This window comes from Lissotriton vulgaris, chromosome 7, assembly GCF_964263255.1.
Source record: "Lissotriton vulgaris chromosome 7, aLisVul1.2, whole genome shotgun sequence".
In the NCBI taxonomy this organism is placed as follows: domain Eukaryota; kingdom Metazoa; phylum Chordata; class Amphibia; order Caudata; family Salamandridae; genus Lissotriton; species Lissotriton vulgaris.
This window is the reverse complement of record NC_141695.1, coordinates 1,661,911,532-1,661,937,425: the sequence shown is the minus strand read 5'-3', so window position 1 is coordinate 1,661,937,425 and position 25,894 is coordinate 1,661,911,532. Positions and strand designations below refer to the sequence as shown.

Sequence of the window (25,894 nt, the reverse complement as noted above, 5' to 3'; positions counted from 1 at the left end):
TAGGATAGCTGGTCTATAAGGTTGACTTACAACCAATCATCAATAAGGGTTGCTGGACTGATACATAGTGTTCACTAGAATAGTGACCACTGCATATCAGGCCACCTTCTCACAGCGGTGTCGAAGGATGTGTTGATGATGTCTCGCAGGTGGGGTGCGATGACAGCGTTGGCCTTGTTGAAGACGTGGTGAGGGCAGGGATCGGTCGGAGATCCGGAGTGGATGGAGTTTATCGTGCGGATGGTGTCTTCGGTGCTGATCGGAGTCCAGGCGTGGAGGGTGGTGGTGGGGGGTGGTTGTTCGGTCGTGGTGTGCGTTGGTTGGTTGTTGAAGCTGTTGTGTATGTCCTTGATCTTGTTGTGGAAGTATGAGGCGAGGGAGTTGCAGAGGTCTTGCGATGGGGTGATGTCGTTGTTACCTGCGCTGGGGTTGGATAGCTCTTTCACGATGTTGAAGAGTTCCTTGCAGTTGTGTGCGTTGTTGTCCAGCCGGTCCTTGAATGCAGTTTTCTTGGCAGCGCGGATCAGCTGGTGGTGCTTCCGGGTGGCAAGCTTGAAGGTGGTCATGTTGTCCGGTGTTGGTTCCCTTCTCCAGACTTTCTCGAGGGCTCGGCAGTTCTTCTTGGAGCTCTTGAGTTCGTCGGTGAACCATGGGGCTTTCTTGCTGCCGGGTCTGCTGGGCGGGGTCCTCAGCGGGGCGAGCTCGTCCGCGCAGTTGCTGATCCACTTCGTGAGGTTTTCGGCGGCTTGGCTGGGGTTCGCTGAGCTGGCCGGAGGGTGCTGGCTCAGGGAGGTGGCGAGTTGGTCGGCTGTGATCTTGTTCCAGCTTCTGCGGGCGGCCTGTTGTTGGTGGTGGGGGGTCGTCGTTCTTTTGAAGGTGAAGTGGACGCAGCTGTGGTCCGTCCATTGAAGCTCTGTGGCGTGGCTGAAGTCGATGTCTGTGCTGGATGAGAAGACTGCGTCGAGTGTGTGTCCGGCGAGGTGGGTGGGGGTGGACACCAGCTGCTTGAGTCCAAGATTGGCGAGGTTGTCTAGCAGGGTGCTGGTGTTGCGGTCGTTGTTGTTCTCCAGGTGGAAGTTGAGGTCCCCCATGAGGATGTAGTCGGCGGAGGGGAGGGCGTGCGGGCTGACGAAGTCGGCGATGTCCTCGCTGAATTGGGTGCGTGGTCCCAGAGGTCGGTAGATCAGGGTGCCTCTGAGGGTGGTCTTCGGGTCGATGTGGATCTGGAAGTGCAGGTGTTCCGCAGTGGTCAGGGAGTTGTCGGTGCTGGTCGTGAGACGGATGGTGTTCCTGTGGATGATGGCGATGCCTCCTCCCATCTGGTTGGCGGTGCGATCCCTCCGGGTGATCTTGTAGCCCTCTGGGATGGCGATGGCGATGTCGGGAGCTGAAGAGGCGTTCATCCAGGTCTCCGTGAGGAAGGCAACGTCTGGAGCTGTGGTGTCGAGGAGGTTCCAGAGTTCGATGGCGTGTCTGTGGACGGAGCGGGTGTTGAGCAGGATGCACTTGAGGTGGGTGCTGCTGGTGTTCGTCTTGGTGGGTGCTGGTGCGAGGCAGGTCCGGATGCAGGTGAACTTGCAGGCGTGGCAGCTGAAGGGTCCGTGGGTGCGTCGTGGTGTGGCTTGGTAGCATCCTGGGGGTCGACCGGCGTTGAGTGCGCTGAGGTTGGCGGCGGTGTACGTCAAGCGGTCGGTCGGGGTCCTCGTGGGCCAGGGGTCCTGGCGCTGGGCGCTGTCCGGGCGCAGACGGGCTTACCTTTGGCGCGCCTTCGGCGCACAAACGGCGCACCCGCTGCGCGTTCGCACGGTCGCCATATATGGTGAAGTGCGCGGGGGGGCGGAGCAGCTGGGAGGCGGGAGCGGGGAGGGTACAGAAGAAAAAGGGGCGGGGTTATCGTCGGTGGCGGGAAGCGGGGAGGGGGGGACGGGGGTCAGAACAAAAGGCTACACAGGAAGGAAATTACAAACAGGACAGAAAATACAGGCAAAACAGATGGACAAAAATGGTAAGCTTTACAGAGACGGCAAAAACAGGCAGGACGAGCGAGCACGGACCACGCCGCTCTAAGGCAGGGGGCGTGGTCACGAGACGGCAGCGAGGCAGTGGGGCACACGGGCAGGGAGGCGCACGCAGCAGCTGGTGGCCGTGCGGGGTGGGGGTGTCCTAGCAACTAGGTCACACTCACCTGCGTCGCACGGTTGCCATATATGGCCAAGTGCGCGGGGGGGCGGAGCAGCTGGGAGGCGGGAGCGGGGAGGGTACAGAAGAAAAAGGGGCGGGGTTATAGGCGGTGGCGGGGAGGGGGGACGGGGGTCAGAACAAAAGGCTACACAGGAAGGAAATTACAAACAGGACAGAAAATACAGGCAAAACAGATGGACAAAAATGCTAAGCTTTACAGAGACGGCAAAAACAGGCAGGACGAGCGAGCACGGACCACGCCGCTCTAAGGCAGGGGGCGTGGTCACGAGACGGCAGCGAGGCAGTGGGGCACACGGGCAGGGAGGCGCACGCAGCAGCTGGTGGCCGTGCGGTGCGGGGGTGTCCTAGCAACTAGGTCATTTTGTATAGTCCAAACTACAGCCAATCAGGCGACAGCACCCAACAGAAGGTTCTCCCCAGAGGCTCAGGCTCTCAGATTTTCTACCGCACGTTGTGTGAAGGGAGTCTCACTGAGCTCTGCTCAGTTTCTTCTCTTATTCCAGTTGGATTCTACTTTTCAAGAATGTCTTCTAAGAAATCTTTATTTAGAGCAAGTGACGCTTGTGGTAAGCTCTGGCTTTTTAAAGAGGATCCCCACAAAAAGTGCATATATTGCCTTTATCCTGATAACCAGGTCAAGGACTGAAAAATTTGTAGAACCTTCCCTCAAAAAACCATCAGAGACAGAGAGGGTCGCCTGCTTTTGTGGCTACAAAAGCTCAAGGATTCTGATAATCCTGTATCTGAGGTAGGCAGTATTGCCTCTGGTTCTACTTCAACCTCTAGGAAGAGGCCTACGACTAAAGTGTTAACATCTCCTGAGGCTAAGGTGGCTAGGAAACGTCTGCCATCTAAGGGGTCTGACAAGCCTTCTACTCTCAAGGTTACTCCCCCAGTCAAGGAGAAGGAGTGACCATCTACACCTCTAAGAAATCTTCCAGAAAATTGCCTCTTACTTCTTAGAAGAATTGGCCTCATATTCCACCGCTGTCGTCGACGGCGCCATCTTCAACTCCTTCGTCGACGAGGATCTCCATCGACGCTACATCTACGTCAACGGTAACATTTTCATCTCCTAAGCCTCATATGATCATGTCGACGGCGGCTTCTTCGCCTACTATGGTCTTCGGAGTGGGATGAATATCAGGTGCAAACTCCCTCTCCATCACCTCATTCTACCTCGGACTCACCACCAGTAGACGTGGGTGGTTTCCACCTCTTGATGGAACGGGCTACTTAGCATTTCCATATTGATATGGAACAAACGGAGCAAGAATGTTTTCTCTACGACTTTAAAGACCATCCTAGAAAACAAGTCAAATCCATACTGATTATTGACTTTATCTGGAAGGAGGGTATAAAAGTCATGTCTACTCCAGCATCCATTCCTCCGGTCTTGCCACGGATTGACAAGAAGTACAAGGCACCTGGAAAGTCACCTGCGTGCCTTATAGGACAACCTAAACTGAACTCAGTTAGGAAACGTCTGCCATCTAAGGGGTCTGACAAGCCTTCTACTCTCAAGGTTACTCCCCCAGTCAAGGAGAAGGAGGGACCATCTACACCCCCTAAAAAATCTTCCAGAAAATTGCCTCTGACTTCTGAGAAGAATTTGCCTCAGATTCCACCACTGTCGTCGACGGCGCAATCTTCAACTCCTTCGTCGACGAGGATCTCCATCGATGCTACATCTACGTCGACGGTAAAATTTTCATCTCCTAAGCCTCATATGATCATGTGGACGGCGGCTTCTTCGCCTACTATGGTCTATGTTTCTGTCAGACCTCTCTCGTCGACGGTGCAGCTTTTATCTGCCGCCGTCGGCGCATCGTCGTCGACTCCTCTGAAGAAGATAACGTCGACGAGTGTCGACGACATCTTCGTCGACGCCTTCTCTTCCGTCGACGAAGAAGCTACCGTCGGTGGGCCCGTCAATGAGTTCCACTCCGTCAACGGCAATTCCATCGTCGACGAAAATAATTCAGTCAACGAAGTCCATCCCGTCGATGAAAACCGTCCCGTCGACGAAGTCTGTTCCGTCGACAAAGTCTGTTCCGTCGATGAAGCCAGGCCCGTCGACGAAGTCTATATCGCCGACGACACCAACACGGTCGACGGACCCTTCATTGTCCACGTCGACGACGACCTCGTCTAAAGAAAAATCCACTGCAACGAATCCTTCAGTGGAACCAACGTCGACGCCGCAACTATTCTCTTGTACTGCTTTGCAGGTCTGGTCACCTTCTACATTTTTTCTGACGCCCAAACAATCTTTGCTTCAGAGACATGGGTCGACCTTGGAGCTTTCACCCCTGCATATCTCTCCACAAAAGATACCCCTGCAGGTGCCTGATACATTTCTGGATTCTGAACACAGTGAAGAAGACTCAGACATTGGGGAAACCTTTGGCACAGTTACTAGTCCGTCCGAGTTAAATATCAAGTATTGACTTCTCAGAAGCGGTCGCTCCTCACGCTGCTCCCTGACCTGGTATCGTAGCGCTTATTGCCAGACTGATTATTGCACTAGAGTCCAAGTGCGCACTGCTTACTGCATTTACTTGTGCCTGACTATATTAATTGTGCTCATTGATTGTATCGATTCATAGCGCTTAATTGCTGGACTGCTGCTCTTTTGTTAATTCTTCTGTGCGCTGCTCGCTTTGCCTAATTTAAATTTGTGTGCCTGTTTGTGCCGGTGCCACTGCCCATTAAAAGCGCGATTTTCAGGTGTGCCCCAATCTCGTCCGGTCTCACTTTTGGCTTGCAGCCATCTTGTTGTTTGGTTGTTGTGCCTCCCAGCCCGGCTCTCTACCCCGCTCCCCCCTCCCAGCTGCCCCTCCCTCGCTCCGCCCCCTCCACCATCCACTTATGACAGATGCATCAGTGCGTAGCGTTCACGCGCAGCGGAAGCGCCCCATGCGCGCCGATGGTGCGCCAAAGGTAAGCCCGTCTACGCCCGTCTGCGCCTGGACCACGCCCAGCGCCATACCCCCTGTCCCCCGCAAAATCCACTCTGCCTGCATAACATACGATGCCGCAACCCTCTCAGCCCTTAACCCCGGCCGCCCAACTAACTGCTACCAAGCCGTCCCAGGATACACCCATGGACCCTTCACCTGCCATTCCTGCAAGTTCGACTGCATCAGGACCCACACCAAATCCACAAACTCCGAACGGAGCTCCGACACTAACCACCTAAAGTGCATCCTGCTCAACACTCGCCCGGTCCACAGACACGCCATTGAACTCTGGAACCTTCTCGACACTACATCACCGGATGTCGCCTTCCTTACAGAAACCTGGATGAACGCCTCATCAGCTCCCGACATCGCCATAGCCATCCCGGACGGCTACAAGATAATCCGAAAGGACCGCACCAACCAAACAGGAGGAGGCATCGCCATCGTCCACAAGAACACCATCCGCATCACGACCAGTTCCGATGACTACCTCACAAACGCCGAACACCTTCACTTCCAGATCCACACCGACCCTAGAACCACACTCAGAGGAACCCTCATCTACAGACCACCTGGACCCCGCAAACAATTCAGCGATGACATCTTTGACTTCATCAGCCCACACGCCCTCCCCTCCGAGGACTACATTCTACTGGGAGACCTCAACTACCACCTTGAAAAGAAAAACGACTCCAACACCACCACCCTTCCGGACAACCTGGCCAACCTTGGACTCGAACAACTCGTCAATACCCCCACCCACTATGCCGGACACACAATCGACCCAATCTTCTCCTCCAGCAAAAACATCTCCTTCAATCACACCACAGCTCTCCACTGGACGGACCACCGCTGCGTTCACTTCAACTTCAAAGAGACCACGACCTACAACCCCCCACAACCTATTCCCCGAAGAAACTGGAACAAAATTACCACCGATTTTGGAAAAGGGGGTGGTGATGGACAGAGTTTCTGAATGATGCAGAATACTCTTACCCAGTCAAGAGATCAGGGCTAGATCCATCACCGTTTTTAGCTCACTGCACCATCCCAGCTCAGAACCTGGCTACATGCAAATTAGTCTGTTCCTGTCCCAGTGCATGATGGGAACAGGGCCAACCAAACTACCAAGCCAATTCTTATACTGGGAAGGAAACAAGCTTCCGGGGACCGGTTTCTGGCATTTCAGCAGTCGTCGGCCCGGCTTGCTTGAATCCTGATGGTGCAATGAGCAAGGGACTCATGTCTGAGTATACCCTCCCACACTTATTGTGGACAAAATCGATTTTGGAAAAGGGGGTGGTGATGGACAAGCCCTGATCTCTTGACTGGGTAGGACTATTCTGCATCATTCAGAAACTCTGTCCATCACCACCCCCTTTTCCAAAAACAAAATTACCACCGACCAGCTCTTCACATCGCTACACAAAAACTCCCCTGCCATATAATCGGACCCAAACCAAGCAGCCACCAACCTCACACAATGGATCACTTACAGCGCAGACGAACTAGCACCCCTGAAGAACCATCAAATCAAGCAAGGTAACAAAAAAGCCCCCTGGTTCAACGATGACCTCAAGAAATCTAAGAAGTTATGTCGCACCCTCGAGAAAGCCTGGAGAAAAAACCCTACCACTGACAACCTGACCACCTTCAAAAATGCTACCCGAAAACACCACCAACTGATCCGATCCACCATGAAATCAGCATTCAAGGATCGACTTGACAAAAACGCCCACAACAGCAAGGAACTATTCAACATCGTCAAAGATTTTACCAACCCCACCGCCGGCACCAACGACATCACTCCCTCCCAAGACCTCTGCGATCAACTAGCCTCTTTATTCTACAACAAAATTGCCGACATACACAATAGCTTTGAAAACCAGTCCGGAGACCAGTCCACTGCACCCACCCCCGATCCAACACCCCCCTCTAACAACCTCTGCGCCTGACACCCAATCACCACTGAAGACACCATCCGTCTGATGAACTCCATCCACTCAGGATCGCCAACCGACCCATGTCCCCACCACATTTTCAAGAAAGCAGACTCCATCATCGCACCCCATCTCCGAGACGTCATCAACTACTCCCTCAACTCCGCTACCTTCCCGTAAAGCTGGAAACATGCCAAACTCAGCGCCCTTCTGAAGAAACCCACAGCAGATCCCACTGAACTTAAGAACTACCGCCCCATATCGCTCCTCCCATTCCCTGCTAAAGTTATAGAGAAAGCCGTCAACAGTCAGCTCGCCGCCTTCCTCGAAGCCAACAAATCCCTCGACCCCTCACAGTCCGGCTTCCGAGCCAAACACAGCACCAAAACCGCCCTCATCGCAGCAACAGACGACATCCAAACTCTACTAGACAACGGAGAAACAGCTGCCCTCATCCTACTTGACCTCTCCGCAGCCTTCGACACAGTCTGTCATAGCACCCTCATACAACGCCTCAGCAACATCGGAATACAAGGAAAAGCATTGGACTGGATCATCTCGTTCCTCACCGGAAGAACCCAGAGAGTCCGCCTCCCCCCTTTTAAATCAGAGGCCACCGAAGTCATCTGCGGCGTTCCACAAGGATCATCACTCAGTCCCACCCTCTTCAACGTATACATGAGTCCCCTTTCATCCATTGCACGCCAACACAACCTCAACATCATCTCCTACGCAGACGACACCCAGCTGATCCTCTCCCTCACCAAAGACCCAAACACCGCCAAAACCAACTTACACGAAGGAATGAAAGAAGTCGCCGAATGGATGAAGAACAGCCGTCTAAAACTGAACTCAGACAAAATGGAAGTCCTCATCTTAGGATCATCCCCCTCCGCCTGGGACGACTCATGGTGGCCACCGGCCCTGGGAACCGCACCTATACCTACGGATCACGCATGCAACCTGGGATTCATCCTGGACTCCTCCCTCTCGATGACCAGACAAGTCAACGCCGTCTCATCCTCATGCTTCAACATCCTACGCATGCTCAAAAAAATCTTCCGATGGATCCCCACCGAAACAAGAAAGACGGTCACCCAAGCACTGGTCACAAGCCGACTGGACTTCGGAGACACCCTTTACGCTGGTACCACAGCCAAACTACAGAAAAAACTCCAACGCATCCAAAACGCCTCAGCCAGACTCATACTGGGCATCCCCCGCCAAGCTCACATTTCCGGTCACCTGAAAGACCTACATTGGCTCCCCGTCAACAAGAGAATAAAGTTCCGTCTCCTCACTCACGCACACAAAGCCCTCTACGACTTAGGACCCGAATGCCTCAACACACGACTGTCCTTCTACACCCCCACCCGACAACTTCGAATATCCAACCAAGCCCTCGCCGCAATTCCCCGCATCCATAGATCCACCATGGGAGGAAGAACCTTCTCCTACTTGGCGGCCAAAACCTGGAATTCTCTCCCCACCCACCTCTGCCTTACACAGAGTCACCTCTCCTTCAGAAAGCAACTTAAAACTTGGATATTCGATAAATAAAATACCCCCCTCCCCCAAGCGCCTTGAGACCCTTTGGGTGAGTAGTGCGCTATACAAATCTCTGAACTTGAACTTAAGTATCAAGAGGACTAACCGGATGATCAGCAGTCACCTGAACATATGCCGTCCCCTGCAACAGGTGTCCCTGCCAAGCAGGTGCCGATCGCATTGCTCACCAACCTCCAATACATGTTGGATGACTACTACAAACGGTTCCCGCCATCAGAATCCACAGGCTCGGTGCCTTCTACACCTGCTACGAAAGAACCTATACCAGACTGTCGCCCGCTAAAGTCTCCTCCACCTCGGCCGTCCACTTAGCCTGAGGGTCAACAGCTTTCAGATGAAGAAGACCAGAGAGAGGAAGGCGAAGTGGATGATATGTCGGAGTGGGATGAATATCAGGTGCAAACTCCCTCTCCATCACCTCAGTCTACCTCGGACTTACCACCAGTAGACGTGGGTGGTTTCCACCTCTTGATGGAATGGGCTACTAAGCGTTTCCATATTGATATGGAGCAAACGGAGCAAGAATGTTTTCTCTACGACTTTAAAGACCAGCCTAGAAAACAAGTCAAATCCATACTGATTATTGACTTTATCTGGAAGGAGTGTATAAAGGTCATGTCTACTTCAGCATCCATTCCTCCGGTCTTGCCACGGATTGACAAGAAGTACAAGGCACCTGGAAAGTCACTTGCGTGCCTTATAGGACAACCGAAACTGGACTCAGTTATCATCCAAGCGGCGCAAAAGAGAGCTAGAAACCCTTCATCTCCAGTTGCAGCCCCGTCGGACAGAGATGGCAGGCGCCTGGATGCCATTTGGAAACGCTTTTCAACAATGGCAGCTACCACAGTCCGGGCTGCTAATTCTTTGGCCATCCTGGGCAGGTATGACCGGCAGATGTGGTCGGACATAGCTCCGTACATAGATCTCCTTCCTGAGCCTTCTAAACCTGAAGCGCAGAAGATCTTACAGGAAAGACAGGGGAATCTCAGAGGAGATTATTGATTCAGCGGTTGACGTCGCCTCAACTGGTTTCCGGCAGCTAGCTGGTGCTGCTATCTTGCGTAGGGAGGGGTGCCTACGATCTACTTCTTTCCATCAGGAGGTACAATCTAAGGTATTAGATATGCCTTATGATGGTGAATTTCTGTTTGGCCCTCAAGTTGACGAAGCCCTACAAACAATAAAGAAAGATACAGAAACAGCAAAATCCTTGGGTACACTTCAATTTCGCAAGCCGCCCTTTTGAGGAGCGAGAGGACGTGGATCATTTTCAAACAGAGGTGGATACACACAACAATCCTCCTACAGACAAGGAAATCAGCGCTACCAGACCCAGCGCTATCAAACCTACGGCTAGAGGAGAACTAATTATTCCCAGGACATGGGAAAAACTACCTACAGCAGAAAGGATAAGCGCCAATGAGACCCGTCACCTGCCACCACTACTACCCCACTTGAGAAAAAGTTGGAGGACAGATATCAAAGTTTTACTCAAATTAGCTATCGATAACATCAGACAGGTGGGTCCTGGATATTGTAGCCAAGGGCCATGCCTTTAGAATTCGACCATTTTCCTCCGAATGTCTCCCCAAAAGGCCCACCTCCAGCTCACCTGGAGGAGCTATTTGCCCAGATCAATTTGATGCTACAGAAAGGAGCAATCGAGAGAGTACCTAAAAATATGAGGGGAATGGGATTTTACTACAAATTTTTCCTAATAAAGAAAAAGTCCGGAGAATGCCGTCTAATTCTGGATCTCCGTGCCCTAAACAAATATTTGAAAAAGTTAACATTCAGGATGTTGTCACTTCAGGAAATACTGCATCTTCTAGCAGCAGGAGACTACATGACCACCTTGGATCTCCAAGATGCATATTTCCATATCCCCATCTTACCTTGCCACAGAAAATTCCTGCGATTCAGAGTGATTGGCAGGGATTACCAGTTCAAAGTACTTCCCTTCGGTCTACGCTCGGCGCCAAGGGTGTTTACAAAGGTCTTAGCCCCAGTGGCTGCTCACCTCCGGCTGGAGGGGATTCAAATATTTCCATATTTGGACGACTGCCCTTTCAAGGCCAGTTCTTACGAGGAGACAGACAATCATCTACAACGGTGTCTGAACTTTTTCAGTCCCTGGGTCTTTCCATCAACTTCAGCAAATCCCAGTTGATACCATCACAAAGACGGGCTTTCCTGGGAGCAACCTTGGACACTCAGTTGCTCCAAGCCTTCGTCTCGGACGAGAGACGTCAAGATACGAAATATGGCCACAAATCTACTTTAAAAAAAGTAAGTTTCAGTTCGACAGTACAAGTTTTTTCTGGGGATGGTATCGTCTTGCATTCCATTGATACCAAATTGCCGACTCAGGATGAGGCCTCTGTAGGAAGAACTGAGCTTACAATGGCTACAGGTCTCCGGTTCTTTCGAGGATCTCATCCAGATCACACCTCACATGCGGAGGTCCCTCCTCTGGTGGACGCAAAGAAAACATCTGCAGCAAGGTTGCGCTTTCCTCCAGGATGCGCCAAGTTTTACAATCACCACGGATGCATCCCTCAAAGGCTGGGGGGCTCATCTTCAGGGCCTAACTATCAGCGGCAAGTGGAACCCTCAACAAAGGCGTTGGCACATCAACCGGCTAGAACTGAGTGCCATTTTCCTTGCGGTCAAGGCATTTCGTGCAATCATCCAGGACGCCAATGTGTTGGTACGCACAGACAACACAACGAGCATGCATTACGTAAACCAGCAGGGAGGAACAAGATCACTTCTCCTTTCTCAGGAAGCCCAAAGGCTATGGACATGGTCAAGAGAACACAACATCAATCTTCAAGCTGTGCATGTTCCTGGAACGGAGAACGTCTTGGCAGACGCACTCAGCAGGATAACCGTATCCACTCACGAGTGGGAACTTCATCAGCAGACCGTGGATCGGATCTTTCAACTATGGGGTCATCCAGACCTAGACCTCTTTGCAACCAACAGCAAATGCCGATTCTTCGCAAGCTGGCATCCCCACAAAGACTCTCAGGGGAATCCTTTTTCGATCGACTGGTCTCTGACATATGCGTACGCTTTTCCACCAATTCCGCTAGTTCCCAGAGTCCTGCGGAAGATGAAGGAGCCATGTCGGCTGATTCTAATTGCTCCCAGATGGCCTCGCCAGTACTGGTTCACAGAGCTCCTTCTCCTATCGGAGTGCAAACTGATGCAGTTGAGTCCAATTCTGGATTTACGCTCCATTCAGGACGGCCAGATTTACCATCCGGATTCAACATCGCTGAAATTAGCGGCCTGGCGCCTGAGTACCGTGAGTTTTCCCATCTAAACATCCCTGCGGATTGCAAGGAAGTTCTGGCCAAGGCAAGGGCACCTGCTACCATAAAGACGTACAGTCTTAAATGGAAACTTTTTTGTGTCTGGTGTCGTTCAGCTGGAATTCACCCCTTTTCAGCTAAACCAGAGGAGATCCTGCCTTTTTTAATACGTCTGGCTCGATCAGGATTATCTCATGCTACCCTAAAAGTTTTCCTGGCAGCGATTTCAAGATATCGACAAGATGGTACCAATTATCTTTACTCTTCGAGGATTATATAGCAATTCTTTAAAGGCCTTTTTAGAATGTTCCCTCCGGTACGTCGTCCACCTCCATCGTGGCATCTCAATGTAGTGTTGGCACAGTTTATGCGACACCCATTCAAACCCATCCACAGACCAGATCTGAAATTTCTTACGTGGAAGGTGTCACTTCTATTGGCCCTAACCTCCTCTAGGAGAGTCAGCGATATCCAGGCTTTTACTGTTCTTCATCCTTTCTTACAGTTCACAAATGACTCTGTGGTGCTTTGCACCAATCCGAAATTCATTCCAAAAGTACCTTCGGATTTCCATCTGAATGAACCGGTGGTTTTAAAGACCTTTTTTCCTAACCCTCAGTCACCTGCGGAAAGGGCATTGCATACTCTCGACATTAAAAGATGTCTAAAATTCTATTTGCAAAGAACATCTACATTGTGCAGGTCTGATCAACTATTTGTCACTTATGGGACAATTCGTAAGGGACAGGCAGTTTCTAAACAAACAATTGCAAGATGGATATCTGCAGGAAGACCTCTGCAAGCAAGTCCTAGAGCACATTCTACAAGAGCAATGTCTTCTTCTACGGCATTATTTGCTGGAGTTCCTTTTCAGCACATCAGCAGAGCGGCAACCTGGGCCAGTCACCATACTTTCACCAAACACTATTGTTTGGATGCAGCCAGCGAGACTGATGCATCAGTGGGTCAAGCAGTTCTACGAAATCTTTTCCTCTAAAGTGAGCCTCTGTATCCCACCTCCTATTCCTGCTGTCAGACGCTTGTTATGTTTCTGTTATGCACATGACCAAGTGATTGCGTTCTACTATGCTTTTACTGATGTTCTTTTACATGTTGCATTGTTATGTGCTTCTAATATTGACAAGCTTATGCTACCATTAGTATCTGCCAAGCACGGATATGTACTGCTTTCTACTCTGATTCAGGCATGTGAATCTATGAAAGACACCCCTAATACTGGAGAAGAACAATATTTACTTACCTGTAATCTGTGGTTCTCCAGCATTGGTGTCTTTCATAGATTCACATGCAACCCGCCCACCTCCCCTCAGAGGCTCTTAGGCTACATTGGTTTACCATCACTCCTTGCGAGAAAATCTGAGAGCCTGAGCCTCTGGGGAGAACCTTCTGGTGGGTGCTGTCGCCTGATTGGCTGTAGTTTGGGCTATACAAAATGACTAGGAGAGTCATGTGTGGAAGTTTTTTCTCCTGTAGCTTTGGCTACTTTACTTCCTGGTTGGGAATTACAGTTTTTTTCCTATATTATGGAATTTTATTGCTTTTTTATGTACCGTGGGACTCCCACTCCAACGACGGGGAATGATTCAGGCATGTGAATCTAAAAAAGACACCAATACTGGAGAACCACAGATTACAGGTAAGTAACTATTGTTCTTGCTATCTATTTTATGTTATATTTATGATGAAGAGTTTAATGGGCTTGAGGGTGTAATGCAGTCTACATGAAATCGATGTAAAGTGCCCTGTACTTTTCCCTGAAGCCAACATTTAAAGTTTGATATACTTTGTTTCTGCTTTATTAGTCTAATACCTTGTTACTTATTGAAATGACACTTGTTGGGGGGGTGGAAGGCATGAATAACATTTATCTTTTTTTATTACAGATTATCGATGATGTTCATAATGACGGTATGTAAAAAATCCAATAATCAAGTAATCTTTCAAATATAAAAAAAGAGTAATAACATTAAGGTTGTAACTATTTTTTTTCAGGTAAAATTGAAATGCTTGAAACATTTATCTTGAGAATATGTTCTTTGATTGCTGATACAAGAATTAATGTTTTTATTCAACAAGAGGTAATATATTTTGCATGTTTTCCCTGATGTTTCATGTAATGTCAAACTCCAACACAATATTGAACATCCTTCTGTTCTCCTATGAAATAGCTGTTTTGAAAATATTAATATTTATCCATATTAGGGCGCTTCTAAGATTCATGTGTTTGTTTGAAGACCTATTAACTCACTGTAGTTCCTCTAGCAAAGCCTTCGTATTTATTTTTAAAGAATGTTTTTAAACACACAAGGAACATACTGATAGCTTTCACTGTTCATCAATGTAAAATCATTAAAAGAAGACAAATCACACAAAATACGGCATTATGAGCAAGATCCAATTCCCATGCTCCACTGAAGTAATTAAAAGATTTAAAACTGAATTAGTAATAGATTTCTAAAGACCTTATCGGTGGACAAAGCTATGTAGTAGTTGTTGTATTAGTATCTGGTGAAAGAGACCTTTTCAAGAGGCCGAGATACCACCAGTTAATAAGTTTAAGGCAGAGAGTATATATATCATATGCAAATAAACAAAGTAGAAGTATGGAGATTTTAGAATGACAAAATAAGACAGTCTACATGTCCTGTTAGATGGGGAAATACCTTGTGAAAAAACGCAGGCAACAAGGTATTTAATCTACAGTAATCAATCCCAAGACAAAGTGAAATTCTTATGCAAAGCCAGTTAGGTATTGTTAAAAAAAATTCACCATTGTTATTAGTCACTGAAACTGTGATGTGAGGTTGAGGAAACAGATATTTGATCAATTTCTAGGTTTTACTACAGAGATATGTTGCGGTCTGCACTGACTTAATGCCATCACAGTATACATTATAACTAGGGCTTCCGGGTTTATGCTATTTATTTTTTTAACATTTCCGTCTGTATTTATCCATATTTATTTTTTAGCTACCTTAGTGATATTTATCCATATTTATTTTGTGGTTTGAGAATAAATCGAGCTGTAGAACTATGAAAGCTATGTCATCTGATACAGCGACCAAGCTGGCCTCCTCGTACACCACCCCCTCTTCTCACATCCCTCAATCCTCGATTCAGGTAGTCACTGGATTCAGAAGAGATCACTCCACTCCAAAACTCCCTAGACCCCCAGCCTCCCTCATCAACATCCCTACTGTTCCCCTTAGAAAAGAACCAAAAAAATGCGACACCCCCTACCAACTGCATGCTCATAAACTGCAGATCAGCCACTAAACACGCCACAGAGCTAGCTGAATCCATCCTTAACCATGACATAGACATAGCCTTCATCACCGAGACCTGGCTAAATGACACCTCACCTCCAATCATGGATACTCTCGTACTCCTGGGCTTTTCTATCTTCAACAAAGAAAGAAAAGGCCAAAAAGGTGGGGGTTTAGCAATCATTTGCAACAACAACTTGTCCGCGACCGAAATTGATACCTTCAACTATAACTCCTTTGAATGCCTAACCACCAACATTAACTCCAGCAACTACAAGTTACAACACTGCCATCTCCTATACCATCCCCCAGGCAACACCACCATGTTCACTGAACACCTGTCAGACCTAGTTGCTCACTGCTCTCTCTCGAGACAACAACAACCTAATTCTGGGCGAACTCAACTGCCACTGGAATGATAAAAACAGCTCACCAATACAAACCTGAACGAGATATTACATACCAACAACCTTACCCAGCACTGCTTAGAAGAAACACAAAACAAAGGGGCAACCCTGGATTCCATCATCGCCCAACGCGACCAAATCACAATAGACCACATCCTACCGGTCGACTGGTCAGACCACCACTTAATCCTTTTCCACATTACGCAACCAATCATGTGCCAACCTCTCATCCAAGACCCTCCCACATGGACAAGAAACCTAACACCGATCAACATAGTCGACTAAGAAGAAAAAATAAGCACCCTCCTGTCCATCTCCCCAGTCAGTCTCTACACAACAGAACTCAAATCCCTCTAGAACACAACTATGTCATCCATCTTAGACCAACTAGCCTCCCTGAAACTGAAAAAATCCAGAAATATCCCCTCGAGATCCTGGTTCAACAAGGACATTAACGACGAAAGGAGACAACTTAGAGCTACAAAACGTCTATTGAGAAATAATCCCGCCTCTAGCCTCTGCGCAAAACTCAAAACAGCAAGAAGGAATTACAAAAAACATATCTTCAATGAAAAAAACTACTTTTCCTGCACTGCTCTTGACAACGCGAAAAACAGGCCAAAAGAGTTCTTTAACATCATCTGGCAACAAACTTCCAAGACCTCTGCACCCGCAGTCCAGGCCTCCAAAGACCGGTGTGACAACTTCGCCAACTTCATCGACAAAATCACCAAGATTGAGCTATCACTTGACATCAACCTCAATCCTTCCTGCAAAAACGTAGCCCCAGCAGTCGAAACCACCACAAGCTTGCTCCCCTCGAAAACCTGGATATCCTTCGACCCCGTACCTGAATCTGAGATTCTCAAACTAATCTCCTCCTACAAGCCCTCATCCCACATCCTCGACCCTGTACCTACCCAATTGACCAAAAAGCTGAAACTCTCCCTTGCACCACTATGGTGCAAAATCATAAAAAGCTCCTTGAAAACCGGCATCATACCGTGACTACCTCAAAGTCGGCCAAGTCACACCACCCCTGAAAAAACCAAACCTAGACACCAACGACCTGAACAACTTCAGACCTGTTTCCAACCTCCCCTTCCTAGCCAAAAAACTCAAAGTTTGTTCTTCTACAACTGAATCAGCACATTGACAACATCAACCTGCTAGACCACCAACAATCTGGCTTCAGAAAAGGCACCGAAACCGCGATCCTTACCATCATGGATGACATCCTCAAGTCCCTTGATACTGACCAATGCTGCCTACTCATCCTCCTAGACCTATCGGCAGCCTTTGACACAGTTGATCACAATCTCCTCATCAAGGCTCTCAAAGACCGAGTAGGTGTGGATGAGTGGTCCTACAATGGTTCTCTTTCTTCTTTCACAACCGCTCCCAAAAGATAAACATCAAATCCTTTATGTCCGACCTACAACCTGTAAACAGAAGTATCCCCCGAGGCTCAGTGCTCTCCCCTCAACTGTTCAACATATACATGGAACCCCTCACCACCATTCTGAAAAAACCCAACATCCCCTTCCACCCATATGCAGACGACACCAAGATCTACTTGGAAACCTCCTCCATTAACAACATTCTAAGACTCAACAACACTCCTAGAGAAGTTCAACAATGGATAGCAACAAACCACCTTAAACTCAGTCAAGACAAATCCGAAATCCTCCTCAACTCCATTAAAGAAGAAAACCCTCAAATTGTAGAGTGGCTGAAAGCAATCGATGCTCTTAGCGGTAATCTCACCCAGGCTACCTCGGTAAAATCACTAGGAATCACCCTCGACTAAAGACTAAGCATGATCCAACACATTAAGATATCCGCGAAGAGTGCCTACCTCAATCTGAAGCCTCTCAACAAAATAAAACCCTTCATCCCGCCCATGGACCTTAAACAAGCCACCCAATTACTGGTGTTTTCTAGACTTAACTATGGGAACGCAGTCCTCTCTGGTATAGCTCTTTCCCACTTAGTGCCACTCAAAACAACTCTCAATGCAGCTGCCAGAATGGTCATCGGAGTTATAAAATATGACCACTTATCTCCTGCACTCCAGAAAACTAAAATGGCTCCCAGTCAAAATGCGTGCCAGCTTTAGAACTGCCTGCCTCACGCACAAAGCCCTGCACACAGGGAAACTAGAACACCTGGCTTCCAAACTCAAGAACAAAAACAGTTGATGAACAGAATGCAGAACAATGTCATACATTCACCCCAGTACAGAGATCTGGCCCTAAATCCATCGTTTTTTTGACACCCCGAGTGGGATGGGTATGCTCAGACGTGAGTCCCATGCTCTCCACACACTGGAGTCAAGCTATCCTGGCTGAAGACGGCTGATAGCCAGAAACCGGTCCTAGGATGCTTGATTCCAGTCCAGGAAAGACATGGCTTGGCAGTTCGGGCTGGACTGTTCCCATGAGGCACAGGGTCAAGGCTGATTTGCATATGGCCATGTCTGAACTGGGGTGGTGTGGTGTGCAAAAAAAGATGGATTTAGGCCCAGATCTCTGTACAGGGTGAATGTATGACATTGTTCTGCATTCTGTCCATCAGTTGTTGTTTTTCCATTTGTCACCCCGAGTGGGATGGGTATGCTCAGACGTGAGTTCCATGCTCTCCACACCACTGGAGTCAAGCTATCCTGGCTGAAGACGGCTGATAGCCGGAAACCGGTCCTAGGATGCTGCAACAGCGAGAAAAAAAGGTGCATGCAGTTGCATCTTCCTCCTCTGCTCCTCCAGATAAAGAGAGTAGAGCACAAGATTCTTAGACGGAAGGCTTATGGCTCGGCAGCATCTTCTCTACAAGTGTCCAACACTGCGGCCCTGCTGGGTCGTTGCAGCAGGTCCCTATGGGATTTACTGGAGCGCTTTAAAGACAAAAGGAGGATCAGCAGGACTTCTCTGAAATCATTCAGGAGGTTGCTTTGGTACCCAACCAGATAATCAGCACTGCAGCAGATGTGTCTCTAGCAGCTCACTGTTATGCACATGGCATATGTGCACGATGATCTTCCTGGTTGCGCCTCACAGCATTAAAACCGGATGAGCTGCAGCGTATATTGAACCTCCCTTTTTCTGGCACTTCACTTTTTGGTGCCTACACAGACGAAATGGCGAGAATGAAGGCTGAATTGGATACCTTACAGGCGGTGGGCCTGGAGAAGAAAAGGGAGTTTTGGAAGCGGTACAGGCCCTACAATCAGAAAGTTAACCAACAGAGGGTTCAAACCCCTCAACGGTTGCCAAATAAACAGGGCAAATCCCAATACCAAGGCCTAAGCTCCTCAAGGGGAAGATGAGGACATCAACAGCAGTCCTCCTCCGCAACAAAAACTCCAGGGAAGCAATGAGTCTCTGCTTCCTCTATCACCGTTGCACACTCCAGTGGGAGGAAGTATAGCAGGTTACATTCAAGAGTGGCGCAACATAACCAAAGATCAGTGGGTGCTGAATAAACTAGAAAATGGGTACGCACTACGCTTTTGTGTGTCCCCAAGAGACATTCCTCCGGAAAATTCTCGTCATCTACATCTAGACCTCCTGCGTCAGGAAGTGTAGACCCTTCTCGAGAAACAATGAATAGAAGCGGTCCCTCCTGCACAGAGAGGAAAAGGAGTTTACTTGTTCAGAAAAAAGACCAACCGAACAAGTTCAGACCTACATTAGATCTACAGGCTCTGAACAAATATATCAAAAAGGAAATGTTTTGAATGTTGGCGCTCCATCAAATATTCCCACATCTACAAACAGGCGATTGGATGTGTTCGGTGGACCTCCAAGATGCGTACTTTTACATTCCAATCACAACACGACATTGCAAGTTCTTGCGATTCATGGTGGGAACAAGACATTACCAGTTCAAAGTCTTACCCTTTGGCCTAAAATCAGCTCAGAGGGTATTCACAAAATGCATGGCAGTGGTAGCGGCAGCATTACATGGCCAAGGCCTGTTTGTGTATCCGTACCTAGACGACTGGCTGTTGAAGGGATCATCTCCTCACATGGTGCAGGAAAACCTTCACATCTGCATGAATCTCCTTCAATGCTTAGGCCTGCATGTCAATCTGGACAAATCGGTCCTTCAACCGACTCAATCATTCCACTATCTGGGCACCAATATCAACTCCGACCTCGGAAAAGTGTTTCCTTCAGCGGAGAGACTGTCATCAATAAGAGCAAAGGCAACATCATCCTTCAAACTCATCAGCCATCAGTGAGACAGGTGGTTTCTTTACTGGGATCGATAGCCTCTTGTATTTTTCTCATACCCAATGCCAGATTGAGGATGAGACCGTTGCAGCAAGATCCAGAAGACAAATGGAATCAATCTTTGGGTCAGTGGAATGACCGGATTCTCCTGTCGCCTGCAGAAAGAAAATCCATTCTCTGGTGGCTGCAGCCACAGAACCTTCTGGTAGGAGTTCCCTTTCTTCTTTTTTTTTTTTTTTTAAATTTATTTATTTATTTATTTATTTATTTATTTGTCCTCATTTGCCTTACCCCCTAACTTGGACATGCCAGCCACCTTACGTGTTCCTGACCGAGAGAGAGAACCATGATATGATACCCATCTCTGGTTCCGGAACCCGAAATGTTTTACTGGTGGAAGAAAAGTCCCACAAGGAAGAGGGGTTTTAAGATCTTGCGCTGACTCCATCTAGGTATATTTCAACCTGTAGGACCAACAACCGTATCGAGTTCAGACCCGGTCCAAGGAGTAATGATGGCATAATCATAGGACCCGGGGAAAAAAAAAAATCAAAAAAAAAAAAAAAAAAAAGCCTGGAACACTATCTCCGCTGTATCAACAGATCCCAAAAGGCCAAGTTACGATTGTTTCCGGCTCTGGCCATGTCCACCTTTGATGTTTCGTATAAGGACGTAAGCCAGTCCGAGTATAATGGAGCAGATTTCTCCACCCACCGTATGCAAATCTGCCTTCTAGCCAACAAAATGGCATAGAACAAAAAGGATCTCGCCTTGCCAGAAATGCTGTCCTCTAAGCCAAAGATGATAAGTGGCAATGAAACTACTAATGATGTATTCAGGATGGAATTCAAGGTAGCCAACACTTCCTCCCAGAACCGGCCGATGTTAGGGCATTCCATAAACATGTGAATGTCTGAAGCTTCTAATAAATTGCATTTATTACATTTCTTATCTGGGAGAAATTTGGAAAGTCTTAGCGGTGTTAAATATGCCCGATTGGCTGTGAACAGATGGTTACGCCTCAACCATGATGGTTTCACCACTTTGTAGAGGAGGGGAAAAGATCTTACCCATATCTCCTCACACTGAAAGCCAGTTACCTCTCCCCACAGTTCATCTGGAAGAGTAAACTCCCCATCGGTTTCTTCCTGCAGCTGCCAGTACAAGAAGGCTACCTCCTTGCCAACCCTTGGTCTTTCTAATACCAGCTGCTCCAGGGAGCTTGTTTTCCCAAAGTGTACATCCTTGCATGGCTGGGCTCTCCCCCAGCTTTCCAGCTGGATGAATTTAAATGTAGAAAATGCTGAACCTATACGCTCATGTAGTTCATCCCAAGGTAATATTGCTCCATCCGCCATTAGCTCTCCCCATCTAACAATCCCTGCCTCCTCTAATGGGGAGGACAAGCTGTCCTTTAGGCACTCCGGTAAACCTGGGGAGTCCCATATGGGAGCGAAATCAGAATAGTAGGACAGGCCCAATCTTCTTCTAATGGCTAGCCAAGCCCTAGCCCATGACTGTATAATTTTTAGCTTTATTTTCTTAAAAAATATTTGGCTCCCAAACTTATATAGAAATCCATCTGCTGGTAGATTTGCTCCGGATAACATGGCTTTATATATTGGCCCTTCTGGAAGATTAGATGGTGTTTTAGTAACATCCTAGAATAGCACAGCTGGAAGGCCCATGCATAGTAAACTAAGTCCGGTAGGGCAAGACCCCCCTTTTCCCTTCTCCTCGTCAACTTCTTCCAAGCAATTCTAGTGGATTTATAATTCCAGATAAAGGAGTTAATCTCTCGCTGACATCTGTCCAACATCTTCACATCAAACCCCAAAGGAATGGCGCCAAAAATAAATATATACTTAGGTAGGATAGACATTTTTATTAGGTTCACCCTACCCATTATAGAAAGTGGTAGGTGAGCCCATGATTTCAGTAGGCCCTTACATTCCCTGGAGACTCTATCTAGATTAGTTTGGGCAATGGTATCAATGTCTTGGGTGATGCGGATCCCGAGATAACGCATAGAGGTGGTAATATTTATGCCTAGCTGTGGATCCGGAATATTCCATGCCATTAGGAATCACCTACTACTTTTTCAGGATCCTGTGATTTGGATGGGCGATTTTAATATTGTGCTGAACTCTAAGCTAGATAAATCGGCAAATTCAAGGGCCTTTAGTTCACCAAAGTCTAGGCGAACTCTTATAACAATCATGAATCAGCTAGGCTTGGTGGACCTATGGCGGGAAAGAGTAGGTAGTAAAATGGGGGTTTCCTATCGGAATAGCCGTTTCAAGCATGTATCTAGAATCGACTATGCTTTGTTTACTTATAATTTGAAAGATTCCTTAACAGAGATAGAATATCTCCCGTCTCACCTGTCAGACCATTCGGCTCTTGTTTTCTCACTTAGAACCAACAGTAGGAGGGAACATCCATCTTGGTCTTTTGACCGGACACTCCTACTTGATGAAGGGGAAGTGAATTTCCTGGCCGCAGAAATAAATGCCTTTTTTGAAATTAATCTAGATTCCTCCTCTTCGGCAGTGGTTTGGGAGACCTTTAAAGCCTTTACAAGGGGGTGTATAACAAGTAGGTCCTCATATCGAAGTAAAAAATATAAAGATACGGTATCCAGTTTGGAACAGGAAATGAAGGACATTGAGTCCAACCTAGGTCAGTCTCTAGGTTCTACTGAGGAGATGTCCAAACTGGCTGAATTAAAGCTCCAATTAGAAAACATCCTACAAGAGAGGATTAATAAGAGATGGAAAGCAAGCAAGATCTCCCATTTTGAGTTCGGAGAGGCCGCGGGAAGAGTATTGGCGTGGAAAACAAAAGCTGACCAAGCTCTGAAATACATCAGAGAAATTAAGGTGGAGGGGGAGGCGGCACCAAGGACATCTAATCAGGAGATAGGTAAAGCCTTTTATGAGTTCTTTGAGGCAATCTACAGGGAAGAGTTACCGGATGATCAGACGGCACGAAACACGTGGCTGGAAGGAATAGTGCTCCCAACTCTATCAACAACACAGAGTAATAGTCTAGAGACCGCAATAACGGAGCTAGAAGTAAAGGAAGCAATACGGCAGGTAAAAAAAGGGAAAGCATCTGGCCCAGATGGCCTTCCTGGGGAGATCTATAAAGTCTCGGGGGACAACATCGTCCAAGTATTGACAACTCTTTTTAAAGGAGTTCCCTTTCACCAACCTCTGCCAGAACAATCCCTGATCACGGATGCGTCGCTTCAGGGCTGAGGAGCACATCTGGGTCATCTGCAGACTCAGGGCAGATGGACCACCAGAGAACAGACATATCACATCAATATGCTAGAACTGCTGGCGGTTCATTTAGCCCTCAAGGCTTTTCAGCCGTCAATTCAAACCGGATCAATCCTAGTGCAAACAGACAATACAACAACCATGTATTATTTCAACAACCAAAGTGGGACACACTCTCGCCCTCTGTCTCTCGAATCCCAGACGATCTGGCACTGGCTGCTAGCCAGGAGCCTATCAATCACAGCAGTCCATCTGCCGGGAGACCAGAACGTGCGAGCAGGCGCCCTCAGTCGTGACTTCCAAGAGCAAGAAGACTGGGTGCTCAACGACGAAGTGGTGGCAGACATCTTTGAGCAATGGGGTCATCCTTTCATCGACCTCTTTGCAGACGATCAAAACAGAAAATGCCACGTCTTCGCATCAGGTTTTACCGACCAGGAATGAGGGGGAATGCTCTTTTGATAAATTGGTCACAGACTTTTGCAGTCGCCTTTCCACCCCTCCCTCTCATTCCGAAGGTTGTGGCCAAACTTCTGCGATCCAGAATGAAGATGATCCTCATAGCACCGGACTGTCCTCGCCAATGGTGGTATCCGGATCTGCTGCAACTCTCAATTCTCCCGCATCGGAGACTTCCATGCAGGCCGGACCTTCTCACCAAAATGGGGGGGGGGGGGGGGGGGGGGAGATTCTGCACCCCAGACTTCCTTCGCTCAACTTGACAGCATGGCTCCTGAAGTCCTGCAGTATGGACACCTGAACCTCCCTAAAGACTGCATGGACATTTTACGGGAGTCAAAGAGACCTTCCACAAAAACCTCATACTCAATTAAGTGGAAAAGGTTTTACTTTTGGTGTATCCGTAATGGTTGGAGTCCAATTAACGGGCAAGAGGAGGTAATCGTGCCATATTTGCTCTACTTGGCCAAATCTGGTTTGAAGTATTCTTCCTTAAAAGTACATTTGGCCACTATCACAGCATATCGTAAATCACCTAACCAACCTTCCTTTTTTCAACTTCAGGTGGTGAAAGACTTCCTATACGGATTGAAAAAGGTTTATCCTCCCGTTCGACCTCCTTCTCCTCCTTGGGAGTTGAACCTAGTATTGTCAAAATTGATGGGTCTTTCATTTGAACCCATTCATAAGGCCACGTTGCAACTCCTTTCTTGGAAAGTAGCCTTACTAGTGGCAATTACATCAGCGCGTACAGTGAGTGAGATACAAGCACTCTGTTCTAAAGAACCCTATAATGTTCTCCACCATAATAGGGTGGTTATGCAAACTCACTCTTCCTTCCTACCCAAGGTTGTGTCTGAGTTCCATGATAATCAGACGATTTCTTTCCCAATCCTACCACACCAGCGGAAAGGTCTCTTCATTCTCTAGACCTCAAGAGGGTTCTCAAATTCTATTTGGAAGCAACGAAATCCATGAGAATGTCTGATCAATTGTTTGTAAACTATGGCTCTGTTAGAACAGGCATCCCAGCTTCTAAAAGATCCATTTCGAGATGGATAGTATTTTGTATAAAGTTAGCCTACCAAATAGCAAATAAGCCTCTGTTTGATTCCCCTAAAGCTCACACTACTAGGGGCAAAGCTACAACAGTTGCATTTCTACACAATGGACTGATGGCCATGATTTGCAAAGCTGCAACTTGGAAGTAGGTCCATACATTTACCAGACATTACTGTCTGGATTCTGATTCCAGAGCAGATACCCAAGTGGGCCAGGCCTCCTTGAGAAATCTGTTCCAATGTTAACCTATGGAAGTCTGTATATGCCTTACGGCTGCTGTGTATCTGAATGGTTCTCTGTTTTCTTGCCCGCAGGATGAGGGGCTGGGCTTGCCATTATATTCATGTGCTTATGACTATTGATGACGATCCCCCTGGAAGAAAAGGATAAGTTACTTACCTGTATTCCTAGTTCTCTTCCAAGGGTATCCTCATCAAAGTCATAAGCAACCCACCCGCCTCACTGGGCAAGTGAACATGAGACATACATCTATTTGTAAAATGGTCTGCGGGAATCCACCAAGAACAACTGACCTAACTGTCACCCTTGAGGCATGATGGGAAGCTAGGGGTCATAGCTGCCTTAAAGGCACGGTGCCAGTTATTCTGAGTGTTTCTGTGGGTTCACTGTTCAGCTTTCTACACTAATGTTTATACAATGCAGCCTATGTGCTAACAATGTTTTTCATTCTTCCTTGCTGGATCATCATTTCTGCTGCATAATAAAGCAGTTTTCAAATGCTTAATTTCTCCCTGCTTTATTGGAATGTATATATGTGCAAAAGAATTTTCATGCAACATTGTTTAGCATGACTATGGAAGGCTGCATTTTGTGTTTTATTTATATATACATGCATACATACATACATACATACATACATACATACATACATACATACATACATACATACATACATACAAACATACATACATATATATATATTGTCCGTAGGTAACTCCTCTTAAAGAAACCCAGAAGAACACAGCGGGGAATCCAGGGAAGATCGCTTTATTTACTGATCAAAAGCGGCATAATGCATTTCGACGTAAGTCTTCATCAGATGCTTTCACGTTTGAAAATAAGGCAGCACCTACGTTTAAAACCTTTCATGGCTCCTCCCAAAGTAATGGAGTACAGCTGGCCCCAGTTTCTATTGCATG

The 25,894-nt window shown here is 47.6% G+C and overlaps 1 protein-coding gene across 1 annotated transcript in view; it reads left to right on the top strand.

The window, feature by feature from the left end:
- Positions 1-25,894, top strand: part of SYCP2 (synaptonemal complex protein 2) — a 3,993,018-nt gene that overhangs the window by 394,407 nt on the left and 3,572,717 nt on the right. The window contains exons 6-7 of the mRNA XM_086932653.1: positions 13,902-13,926; positions 14,011-14,096. Of these exons, the coding sequence (XP_086788779.1) occupies positions 13,902-13,926; positions 14,011-14,096 (111 nt within the window). The remainder of the gene's footprint in view (positions 1-13,901; positions 13,927-14,010; positions 14,097-25,894) is intronic.